Source organism: Grampus griseus, assembly GCF_964374135.1.
Source record: "Grampus griseus genome assembly, chromosome: 19".
NCBI classification, from domain to species: Eukaryota; Metazoa; Chordata; class Mammalia; order Artiodactyla; family Delphinidae; genus Grampus; species Grampus griseus.
This window is the reverse complement of record NC_139013.1, coordinates 15,023,812-15,037,088: the sequence shown is the minus strand read 5'-3', so window position 1 is coordinate 15,037,088 and position 13,277 is coordinate 15,023,812. Positions and strand designations below refer to the sequence as shown.

The 13,277-nt window shown below is 36.1% G+C and overlaps 1 protein-coding gene across 2 annotated transcripts in view; it reads left to right on the top strand.

Annotated features, from left to right (window-relative positions):
- Positions 1–13,277, top strand: part of ZNF529 (zinc finger protein 529) — a 30,603-nt gene that overhangs the window by 658 nt on the left and 16,668 nt on the right. Inside the window, exons 2-4 of one of the 2 annotated variants that reach the window (XM_082677895.1) lie at positions 465–518; positions 11,158–11,251; positions 12,488–12,614. In XM_082677895.1, coding sequence (XP_082534021.1) covers positions 505–518; positions 11,158–11,251; positions 12,488–12,614 — 235 coding nt within the window. In that variant the 5' untranslated portion in view covers positions 465–504. The remainder of the gene's footprint in view (positions 1–464; positions 519–11,157; positions 11,252–12,487; positions 12,615–13,277) is intronic. The other variant, XM_082677896.1, reaches the window with a different exon arrangement.

The following is a 13,277-nucleotide window of genomic DNA, read 5'->3' as shown; positions in this document are numbered from 1 at the left end:
TGTAGAGGGATGGCCATCAGAGTGAAAGTCATGAATTTCACTCCTATAATGAAAGTTCCCAATAGAAAAGTACATACTGAATCCTTGGATTAGCATTTAGGCCTGCACTTGCCTTCAAGACAGGCTTCTGGGAAGACATGAGGAGGAGGGCACAGGTGTAGAATCCCTTCGTGGGTTAAACTCCCTTGGATGCATTATGGAGGCCATTTACACCTTTCACAACCACAGCATTCCCTGAGCTGTGTCCTGTAGAAACTGCTGTGAACTTAGATTCCAGCTCTGGGCATAGGTGATGCTTACCTTTTTCTCTGATACTGGTAAAAGTCAGCATTCTAGTTTCACTCTTACTTCCATCCGCTTGTATTTGTGGTGGGTGATGGGTCATGTCTGATGGTGGACAGTGTGTTCACCAAGACTCTTAGCCAGTCCTGAGTCTCACAAGTCCCTTCTTCTTGGTCCTGTAGCTCTGCAAGTTCTGAAGTGGAGAGCATTGCTACTAACTTAATGGCCCATACAAGGTCAGTTCGTGTTTGCTTTTTGTTATCATACATTTTTGTTTTACAGAGCATAGAATATTTGCTTTCCTTCTTTTAAATTTCCCTACCTAATTGTGACTTATCAATTTTCCTGGTTCATAGGACTTCCCTTCCCAGTTAATAACAGGGCCATAGAGATGGGTCCCCTTCTCTCCCAGTGCCTTTCCAAATACCCTTTTCCCTTCCAGTTAATTTACCTATTGGGTAAATCATTCAATTACCGCACATGCTCTTCTTTCCAAAGGATAGCACAGAAATACAACTCATGGAGGATAAATTAAGGGCTTGTTTTAGAATATGCTTTGTTAAGGTTAGGTAGAATAACATAGCAGATACCTTTGGTTTCCAAACAAGGCAAGATAGGAAGTGGTTTGATTTCAATCAGTAAGTGACAAAGTTGACTTTGACATTTAAGAGTGGGTATATGATTGGAGTTTCGTGAAGAGAGGTATGTGTGTACAAGGGCAGGGAATTTTTCCAGAGAATCCATGGGGAGTTTTGAGTGGTGACAACCAAGTCTTGTTTGAGATTTGGCAGTAGACTTTGTTTCAGACCACATATTGGTGTAGACTGTGATAGGCAGTGTGGTATAGTGGTATTTGAGTCTAAAGCAATACTAATGGAAATATAATGAAAGCCACTTAGATAATTTTACAATTTCTATTGAACACATTTTAAAAAGTAGGAAGAAATAGTTGAAATTAATTTTGATAATGCATCTTATTTGAACCAATATCTCTAAAATATTATTTCAACATATAATAACAAATAAATTGAAGTATTTTACATTCATATCTTCATACTAAGTTTTCAAAATTTCGTGCATATTTTATTGTTATAGCACTTCTCAATTTGGATGCTAAATTTTCAGTGGTTAAGGTGAAATATATTCACACCAAAACAATAAAATTGTGTTTAATTGAAAAACATTTTATATTGCTTTTGTATTTTAATTAAAACTAAATTGAAAATTCAGTTCTTTGTTCACACTAGTCATATTTCAATGAGGTCAATATTTATTAGTCTATGTTTTATAATTTCTTTTTATAAAATGTACATAATAATCACATCAGTGCTTTATGGATTTTATGAGAATTGGATACATTAATCTGAGCATAGCCCTAGACCACTTAATGAGTACCTTGTACTTAATAAGTCCTCAAGAAAAAAAATAGTTGTTATTATGTGAAGATTCTAAATATTCCTTATAAATTTCTATAAATGAAGAGTAATGAAAATATAAAGTTAATTTTGATGAGCACTTAAAAGGAATTTTTAACAGCCAGAATTGCAAAAGTCCTAAAATAGAAATTCTTAACCTAAGGCAATTTGATTACATTTTGGTGCTCACAAAGGACCACAAATCTGTTGAAATTATGTTCAAAATTATTCTATTATATAGTTCCTAACTGTTTTTTTTTTGGTATGTTTGGTTTTGTTTGCAGAATGTCTGTAACTTCATGGGGTTATATAAGTGTATATAATCTTAAAAACTAAGTTAATCACATTACGTAAATGTGATGATAATACCATGCAGATAAGAGAAACTATGGAGTTAGTCATAAAAAGAAAAATGATTAATATGTAATATTATACAGTATTTTTACATAGGAAAAAGAACATTCCAAATTGTCAGTATTGTATATGAATCTGTTTTACTAAGATTGCATTTGTAAGCAATTTTATATATCTAAAATATTAGTTTTTGAATAATGAAGTTAAAAATTAAGCCATATGTAATAAGCGTGTACGCTGTACCAAACACATTTCTGCCTTCTTTACACACATTTTCTTATTTAGTCTGAAAATGCTACCATCTTGAATTTTGTTAATTCAAGTACGTGAATAGTGAATGTACCCTACTGCACTGGTGTGATACAACTAAATGATGTTCATAAGTTTGTAGAAGTAATTTATTTCAGTCACAAATTTCCTTCATGTTCCCACTCATTTTGAAGATCTTTTTATTCATAATGTTATTAAACAGAAGGAAAACTTGCCTCCAACTCTGTTAAATCTGTTATGCAGAAATACCTCTCATATATTTCTGATGATGGAATTAATGCAGGTTTGTTGTAAACTATTCAGTTTTTAAGGAACTTGGAAAGTATAAAGTCAATAATTACTCATAGTCCCACCATCCAGAATAATCACTTGTAATAACATAATGTACATTCTTCCAAAATTTTTCTCTCTAGGTATGTGGGGCTTTTTGTTGTTGTTTTGTTTTATTTTTTTGGAGATACAATTGACATATAACATTGTATTAGTTTCAAGTGAATAACATAATGATTCGATATTTGTGTATATTGCAAAAATACCACAATAAATCTAGTTAACATTCATCATTATACATAATTATGAGTTGTTTTTTTCCTTGTGATAAGAACTTTTAAGATACACTCTTAGCAACATTCAAATATACAGTACAGTATTATTAACTATAGTCATCGTGCTGTACATTGATCCCCATGATTTATTTATTTTATAACTAAAAGTTTGTACCTTTTGACCACCTTCACCCATTTTGTCCACCCCTTACCCACCATCTCTGGCAACCATCTATCTGTTTTCAGTGTCTAGGAGTTTGTCTTTTGGTTTTTGGTTTTTTCGATTCCACATATAAGTAATATCATACAGTATTTGTCTTGCTCTTACTTATTTCACTTAGCATAATGCCTTCGGGGTTCATCCATGTTGTCACAAACGACAAGATTTCATTCTTTTTTTAGTGGCTGAATAATATTCCGTGTGTGTGTGTGTATGTGTGTGTGTGTGTGTGTGTGTGTGACATTTTCTTTACCCATTCATCCATCTGTGGACACTTAGGTTGTTTCCATGCCTGCTATTGTAAATAATGCTGCATGAGCATGGGGGGTACATAAGTCTTTCTGAGTTAGTGTTTTAGTTTCCTTAAGATAAATACCCAGAAGTGGAATTGCAGGATCATATGGTATTTCTGTTTTTAATTTTTTTAAGGAATCTCCATTCTGTTTTCTGTAGTGACTGTACCAATTTACATTCCCACAAACAGTGCACAAGGATTTCTTTTTCTCCACATCCTCACCAGCATTTGTTATCTGTCTTTTTGATGATAGCAATTCTAACAGTTGAGGTGATGTTCCATTGTGTTTTTTTTTTTTTTTTTTTTTTTTTTTGCGGTACGCGGGCCTTTCACTGTTGTGGCCTCTCCCGTTGCGGAGCACAGGCTCCGGACGCGCAGGCCCAGCGGCCATGGCTCACGGGCCCAGCCGCTCTGCAGCACATGGGATCCTCCCGGGCCGAGGCACGAACCCGTGTCCCCTGCAACGGCAGGCAAACTCTTAACCACTGCGCCACCAGAGAAGCCCTTCATTGTGGTTTTGATTTGCATTTCCCTGATGATTAATGATGTTGAGCACCTTTTCATGTATCTGGTGGAAATCTATGTTTTCCTTGGAAAAATGTCTATTCAAACCCTCTGCCCATTTTTAAAATCGAATTGTTTGTTTTTTTTGCTATTGAGTTGTATGAGTTCTTTGTATGTTTTGGATATTAACCCCTTATCAGTAATATGATTTGCAAACATTTTCTCCATTAGAAGGTTGCCTTTTCATTTTGCTGATGGTTTTTTTGTTTGATGTAGTCCCACTTGTTTGTTTTGTTTTGTTTTCTGCTTTTGTTGCTTTTGCTTTTTTGTGCTAAATCCAAAAAAAAAATCACTGCCAAGAAGGATATCAAGTTGCTTACCCACTGTATTATCTTCTAGGAGTTTTATGTTTTCAGGTTTTATGTTCAAGTCTTTAATCCATTTTGAGTTTTGTGTATGGTGCAAAATAGTGGTCTAGTTTCATGCTTTTGCATGTGGCTGTCCATTTTCCCAACACTATCTATTGAAGAGACTGTCCTTACTACATTGTATATTCTTGGCTCCATTGTCATAAATTGACCATAAGTACTTGAGTTTATTTCTGGGCTGTCTATTCTGTTCCTTTCTCTGTGTGTGTGTTTTTTAAAAAACCAATACCACATTGGTTCAATTACTATAGCTTTGTAATATAATTTGGAATCAGGAAGCATGATGCCTCCAGCTTTATTTTTCTCTCTCAAAATTTCTTTGGCTGTTTGGGGCCTTTTGTGATTCCATACAAATTTTAGGATTGTTTTTTTCTATTTCTCTGAAAGATGCCATTGGATGGGAATTTTGATAGGGATTACCCTGAATCTGTAGGTTGTTTTGGGTAGCATTCTTCCAATCCATGAACATGGAATTACCTTTCCATTTATTTATTTCGTCTTCACTTTCTTTCATCAGTGTCTTATATTTTTTGGTGTACAGGTCTTTCACCTCCTTGGCTCAATTTATTCCTAGGTATTTTATTCTTTTTGATGCACTTGTAAACGGGATTGTTCTCATAATTTTTCTTTCTGAGTGTTCATTATTAGTCCATAGAAATACAACTGATTTTTTGTATATTGATTTTGTATCCTGCAACTTTATTATATTTGTTTATTACTTATAATAGTTTTTTGGTGGAATCATTAGGCTTTTCTTGTATCTAATATCACATCTGCAAATAGTGACAGTTTTGCTTCTTTTCTCATTTAGATGTCTTTTATTTCTTTTTTCTGTTCTCTCTCTCTTTTTTTTTTTTTTTAACATGTAATTGCTCTGGCTAAGCCTTCTAATACTGTGTTGAATGAAAGTGGCAAGAGTGGGTATCCTTGTCTTGTTCCTGTTCTTGGAGGAAAAGCTTTCAGCTTTTCACCATTAAGTATGATATTTGCTGTGGACTTGTTATATATGACCTTTATTATGCTGAGGTATGTTCCCTCTATATCCAGTTTACTGAGAATTTTTATCATAAATGGATGTGTAATTTTGTCAGATGCTTTTTATGCATCTATTGAGATGATCATATGTGTTTTATCCCTCATTTTGTTAATATGATGTATCACATTAATTGTTTTGGGGATGGTGAACCATTCTTGCATCCATGGAATAAATCCCACTTGGTCATGGTGTATGATCCTTTTAATGTATTGTTGAATTCAGTTTGCTAATATTTTGTTGAGAATTTTTGAACCTGTGTATGTATTTCTTCTTTTGTTTCTGCAAAAAGAATTACATAAATTTGCTACATAAGTGAGACAAAGTCACAGTTTTATCACACTTCTAGGCATGTAGGCATAAGTAGAGAGTGCCAGTGGTCACCATGTGATTTGACATATCTAACTTTTCAAAGCTTTGGAGATTACATAGATATCAAATAAACAATTACCAGGAGAACAAATCATGAATCAAGACTGCTGATCAGAGATTCATGGTTTTTTAAGAAGTGGTGGTTTCTTTCAGAGGACATAGGAATGATCTGGGAAATCCAGGTATCATACAAGACCTCATTATACAAATTACACTTGAAAGGACAGTTTTGTAGAAACAGAAATAAATATGCATGTAACTCTCTGTGTTGGACAGGGGAACAAGATTAAGCCTTTTATGCTCAAATTGTCACATATTAGATTCTAGTTATATGTCTGCAGCTTTGTGTAGAGGTCAAGGAGATATGTCCTTTCATTTTTGAGAATCTTTGTGACAAATATTATTGAGGAAAAATTGTAATCTCAAGGCTGGACTCTGAAATGAGTTAACATTATAGGAAAGAACAGACCTGAAAATCTCAAATTTCACTGTAGCACAAAGGTGAAGCATAGAGGGAATTTTTAAAAAATAATGAAACAAGGGATGTGAAATATTCTTTACCATTTCATAAATTAGCAGACAGCTTTTATTAGTATCATTAGGTGCTTTTTATATGGCACTGAAAATGCTTTATGTCTTTTATTTAATTTGGTCCAGACAGCAACACTTTGAGGTAGGTCATATTGTTATTTCCATTTTACTGATGAGGAAATTAAGGCAGTTAAGTAACTTAGTAAAAGGTTACACAGTAACAGCCAAAGATAAGATTTGCAAACTGAATTTTGGATGATAGATTTTATGTTCTTTATCATGATAGTACACAACCTCCAATGATTTTAAAAATCTGATTGTTTGATGAGTAATTCATCAAAATATTTTCCCCCAACATTTAATATGAATCAATGTTATCATTGTTAAATACTGCATAGATATTGCTAACATATAGCTCACCACACTTTAACCTGTTGTCTATCCATAGATATTTAGAATTACCATAAACTACACTGATGTAGGTCATTGTAATAGAATTTTGTCTACTTTTTTATGTTACTTAAGGAAAAATTTCCAGAAGTTGCATTTACAGATTAAATATTTATTAAATGCCTATAATATGCCAATTTTATTCATGTTATTGGTATGGATATTAGCATTAAAGAGACATAGTTGCTGTCCCTTAACTTGTTTATAACTGATCACATAATATAAACTGCGAATAGGACTAAAACTATAGTAGGGTATGATAATGATCATTAAAGAAATTGGATGACATGCATTTGAAGTTGATGAGGAGAGATGTCATGGAGACAAACCCAAGGCTGTTAGGTTTTTACCAACATATACTAAAGCCATGGATTGTCAGGGTTTACCAAAACCATCCTCAGATTGACGATTTGCTAGGACTCACAAAATCCAGAAAAACTGTTGTGCTTGTGTTCATGGTTTATTACAGTCAAAGGATACAGATTAAGATCAGCAAAGAGAAAAATCCAGGAGAAACTAGATGTGAGCTTCCAGTGGAGTCATATAGACAGCACTAAATTCTGCCAGCACCATTTTGTAACAACACATGTGAAGTAGGTCAGGGAAACTCACCTGAGCCTTGATGTCCAGACTCTTTATTGAGAGTGAGTCACACAGTCATGGAGTAACTGTGTGACTAGGCTTAGCTGCTACAGAGGTCAAATTGATACAGTGCATCCCAGGACCCCTGGCCAACAAAAATAGGTGTTTACCATAAATCGCATTTATAGCATAAATTATCTCTCTGGCATAGCCCAGATATGCTCTTATCAAGCAGGATATTGTAAGGGCTCAGAGGTTGTCTCCCAGGAGCTGTTCAAGGGCCATTCCTTTCTTTGGAAAGAGCAGGGTTTGGGTACTCCAGACCCATTGAGTTCATTGTTTACTGCACCCATGAGATATCCATGAACATGAATGGATTTATTTAATAACTTTCATGCTTTAGTAAATTTTGGTAGGTTATAGATTGTTTCTAACTTGCCAGTGAACTACTACCCATGCTCAGATTTCAATCCATAAAGAAGAAATTCTGAACTAAAGAGACAAGAATGAGAGTTAGAACTGGCTTTGTAGTAAGAGGAATATGAGTTCAAAACTCAGCTCTGCCACTTTGTGGGTTTGGTTTTTTCCTGAGATGTAACTTAGTGTAAACTATACAAACCATATTCTAAAACTGGATTGTTTTTAACATTTATGTATATCTATGAAGCCATTACACAGCTAAGATACAGCATATTTCCAACACTCCAGGATGCTCCCTTCTGTTTCCTTCCAGTCATTACCAACTTGCCTTTACCCCCAACAAAGGTAACCAATATTCTTTTCACTATTACAATAGATAAGTTTTAACTAATTTGAAAGTTCATATAAATAGAATCGTACATTATGTACTTTTTTTTTTTTTTTTTTTTTTGCTGTGCTGTGTGGCATGTGGGATCTTCGTTTCCCAACTAGGGATCGAACCTGCACCCCCTGCAGTGGAAGCACAGAGTCTTAACTACTGGACAGCCAGGGAAGTCCCCCATTATGTACATTTTTTTCTGCCCTCTTTTGCTCAACCTCATGTTTATGAAAATCATCTGCTGTTTGTTCAGTTTTATTCTTAAGTAATCTTCCACTATAGGAATGTATCTCATTTAGTTTTTCCCTACTTCTGTTGATGGATGTTTGGGTTGTTAACAGTTTCAGGACAGTATAAAGAAATGCAGCTAAAATAATTCTTTTACATACTTTTTGGATGGAAAAACTAATTTCTGTTGGGCATATACACAAGAGTGGAATTGCTAAGTCACAGTATATATGTTTTTTTTAGTAGATTGTGTCAAATAGTTGCCCAAAGTAACTGAAATAGTTTACACTCAACAACAAGGGGTTTACAGTTGTAACAGGTGAAAAATGCATAAACTAACTTCTACAGTAGGGGTTAACAAGTTTTTTTTTTTCTGTAAAGGACAGATATTAAATATTTTAGGCTTTGTGGATTACAGTCTCTGACACACCTACTCAACTCTACCATTGTAGCACATAAACAGCTATAGATGATATGTAGCTTTGTTATATTAATCCTGTTTATCACTTTTCATTCTGTTTATTTGAACCTGTGGATTCAGATTACCATCTGGATTCGTTTCCTTTGCCCAATGAAGCTTTTCTTCTACCTATCTCCTTTGTGTTATTATTGTCAAACATACTACATTTATATATGTTGCAGGCCCAATAATACCTGTTATGTGTGTGTATATATATGTATATAATATATATATATATATTTTTTGCGGTACGCGGGGCTCTCACTGTTGTGGCCTCTCCCGCTGCGGAGCACAGGATCCGGACGCACAGGCTCAGTGGCCATGGCTCACGGGCCCAGCCTCTCCGCGGCACGTGGAATCTTCCCAGACCGGGGCACGAATCCGTGTCCCCTGCATCGGCAGGCGGACTCTCAACCACTGCGCCACCAGGGAAGCCCATGTATATAATATTTATGTATGTGTATACATATATATGAATTACTTTATACAGTTGATTTTTTAAAAATTTTTAATTTATTTTTGGCTGCACTTGGTCTTTTGTTGCTGCGTGCAGGCTTTCTCTAGTTGCGGCGAGCAGGGGCTACTCTTCGTTGCAGTGCGCAGCCTTCTCATTGCGGTGGCTTCTCTTGTTGCAGAGCACGAGTTCTAGGTGTGCGGGCTTCAGTAGTTGTGGCTCGCGGGCTCTAGAGCACAGGCTCAGTTGTTGTGGCGTACGGGCTTAGTTGCTCCACGGCATGTGAGATCTTCCCAGACCAGGGCTCACACCCGTGTCCCCTGTATTGGAAGGCAGATTCTTTACCACTGGACCACCAGAGAAGTCCTGGAAACTTTTCATCCATTATTTATTTGAATATATTAAAATGCGCCTTTCCTCTTTTCTGTTACACTTATTACATGCATATGCTTAATGGTGTCCAACATTTCTCTGATGCTCTTTTCATTTTTCTTCCTTGTGTTTTCTTCCTTTGTTCTTCAAATTGCATGATCTCTATCATGTTATCTTTAAGTTTTCTAGTACTTTTTTTTCTGCCCAGTTCACATCTACAGTTGAGTTACTCTAGTGAAATTTTCATTTCAGTTAATACTTTTCAACTCCAGAATTTCCATCTGGTGATATTAAATAACTTCTATCTCTTCACTGATTCTTTATTTGATATGACATTGTGATCATACCTTCATTTACTTTAAGCATGGGTTCCTTTGTTTATTGAACATATTTATAATGGCTACTTTGAAGTCTTTGTTAAATCTGGTTGCTTTCTCACAGGCAGTTTCTGTTGTCTGTTTGGTTTTGGCTTTAGTGTTTTTGGTTTATGGGTTATATTTTCCTATTTCTTCACCTGTCTCTTGTTTGTGGAAAGTAGATATTTTAGATAGTTGTAACTCTGGTACTTTTGTCTACTTCTTCTCCCCAGGCCTGTTATTGTTATTTGCTTTCTTATTTAGTGACTGGCTAGATTAATGAAGTGAAATCTATCTCACCCATAGTGTAAATCTCTGATGTTGCTCCTTGGGATATAGACTTTGCTATTACCACAGTTACCCTTGGATGACAGTGGTTTTGACAGGGCTGTCTTCGAGTGTCTCTTTACCTGACCACACCAAGCTGTTAGGATCCACTGATTGTGACTGATAGCACTATTGTCTTCAGTAATGCTGTGGGGTTACACTGCTTCGCAGACTAATGAAATAAAGTCAGTGTCTGAAATTTGTTCTGACAATAGGAAGGGCTCCCCAAGTATCTTTCTCTGATCCTTTCTGACAAACTAGCCAGCCTACAGTTTAGCATTTAACTCCAATGAATTTTTCAATCTTCTTGCAATAGCCTTTCACCAAAATTTCCAGTGTTTTTGAGAATGTCCTTACCCTTGAACTTCTTCACACTCTGTTGCAAATGAAGGCAGTTCCTTTGGAGAGGGCTCTGGAGGGGATTGGGCAGCAGTCCTAGGTCTCAACTTGCCTCTCGTGGCATGGAACTCCTGCCCTATGAGCCAAGGCAAAGACAGTTGGAACCCCAGTATTCTCAGCAGTGCCACACCCATGGTACAACATACAATTCTTGTGTGGCTACTAGGCAGAAGAAAATCTCCATTCCTTTGTTGCATTTGCCTGAGCAACAGGTAGCTGGGGGCAGAATGAGAAATGCTGATGTTCTACTCCTCCCAGGAAGATAGTTATCTGACTGGGAACAGGGCATGAGTGGTGAGGAAGTTTGTGTCCTTGACTGTACTAGTTTGCAGCGGAATCTTTTTCTCACTAGGATAGGATGGACAAGGAAGGGTGCAGGTTAGATTAAGATACTGCAGACTTTCACAGTTCTTAATAAGTTTTAGTAGATTTACAAATGTTTCTTCATTTGCTCTATGTTTTTATATATAATTTTTACCAGTTTCAATGGGGAGCATGTCGGTGGAGCTCCTCATGCTGTCATACCAGAAGTGGAATTCCCTGATCAATTCTTTACAGTTCTAACCATGGACCATGTAAGTTGCTATTTCTCTCTCCTTTGTGAACATTTCATTTGTCTGAATCTTCCCAGAAAGCAGCCCTAAGAGCCTACCCCACATCCCCATAAAAATCCCCATTTTCACTTTCTAGTGAGAGTTGGATTCAAACAGCACACAGTACCTCCTATGTGCCTATCTATTCTCCAAATAATGTTCAACATTCCTATGTGTGTTCAGTGTTTTGTTCAGAGCAGCTATAGGGTAGAAATGGAATCCCTAGATGGAGGCATTTACCAGCCTTTTTCATACTCTTGGGTAGAGAGAAAGAGCAAATGGATCCATTTGATGACATATGGGCAAAGTCTGTACTTCTGAACAGACCTATTTTTCCAGGTAGACCGGATTTGATGTTGACTAGTCTCAGTCAGACATAAATAGATTACTATAGATTTCAGAATTGGAGGAGATCTTATCCAACTTATATGTCTAAATATAATTAAGGCTGATATATTTCCACCAAGCAGACTACTCTGTAGCCACTAAAAAGCATTTAATAAATAATTTTTCATTAGAAGTTATAATTCTTATATAATGTGAAATGGTGATTAACAGTGATGAACTTGGGGTTGTAAGAAAATTTTAAATATTGTTCATATCCCATTTTCTAAGCTAGATATTTTTCCTTTACAGAGGAACGAGGATGTAGAAATTCACTATTATTGATAATACATTCAGCAGGCATGTAGCATGCAGCGTTCATGTATACACTATTTCTTTTAATTTGTAAATTGATTATTTTGTTTATTTCCAGACGTGCTTAGCTAAGAAATCCCATAGCATGCAGGAAGATTTCTCTGAATCAAAAGGATTCTTTAAAGACCTGTAGATAGTCTGGTTTGGAAGCATTAATTTCCTTACTTCCCATACCATAGGCTTCTACCCCTGGCCGATGTACTTACTATTAGACCCCTTCCTGTAATGCAATTCTTTTTCTTTTTTTTTAAATTTATATTATTGAAGTATAGTTGATTTACAATGTTGTGTTAATTTCTGTTGTACAGCAAAGTGATTCAGTTATATAGATATATATTCTTTTTCATATTCTTTTCCATTATGGTTTATTACAGGATATTGAATATAGTTCCCTGTGCTATACAGTAGTCCCTTATTGTTTATCCATTCTATATAAAATAGTTTAATTCAATTCTTTATTTCTTATCTTTTACTCAAAAATGTTTCCTTCAATTTTACTTATGTGGTTTGTTGTTTCAGGAATTGGTGACATTCAGGGATGTGGTCATCAGCTTCTCTCAGGAGGAATGGGAGTATCTGGATTCTGCTCAGAGGGACTTGTACTGGGACGTGATGATGGAAAATTACAGCAACTTGGTCTCACTGGGTAAATTTAGCTGTTTACATAATTTAGAATATGTTCTATAGAATATCAGTTGACATTCAGTGAACTCAAAGCTATCTTTTAAGAAACTTCATGTAATTTCTATGAAGTCCCTTCTCAGTCTCTTATAATTTCTACCTTCATTTATTTTTGGCTGTGTTGGGACTTTGTTGCTGCGTGTAGGCTTTCTCTAGTTGCATTGAGTGGGGAACTACTTTTCAGTGCAGTGCGCATGCTTCCCATTGCTGTGGCTTCTCTTATTGTGGAGCATGGGCTCTAGGCACGCAGGCTTCAGTAGTTGTGGCACGAGGGCTCAGTAGTTGTGGCTTGCAGGCTGTAGAGCACAGGCTCAGTAGTTGTGGCACACGGGTTTATGGTTTTTCTTTTACATCTTTATTAGTATGATTGCTTTAAAATGGTGTGTTAGTTTCTGCTTTATAACAAAGTGAATCAGTTATACACATACATATGTTCCCATATCTCTTCCCTCTTGTGTCTCCCTCCCTCCCACCCTCCCTATCCCACCCCTCTAGGTGGTCACAAAGCACCAAGCTGATCTCCCTGTGCTATGCGGCTGCTTTCCACTAGCTATCTGCCTTACATTTGGTAGTGTATATATGTCCATTCCTCTCTCTCGCTTTGTCACAGCTCACCCTTCCCCCTCCC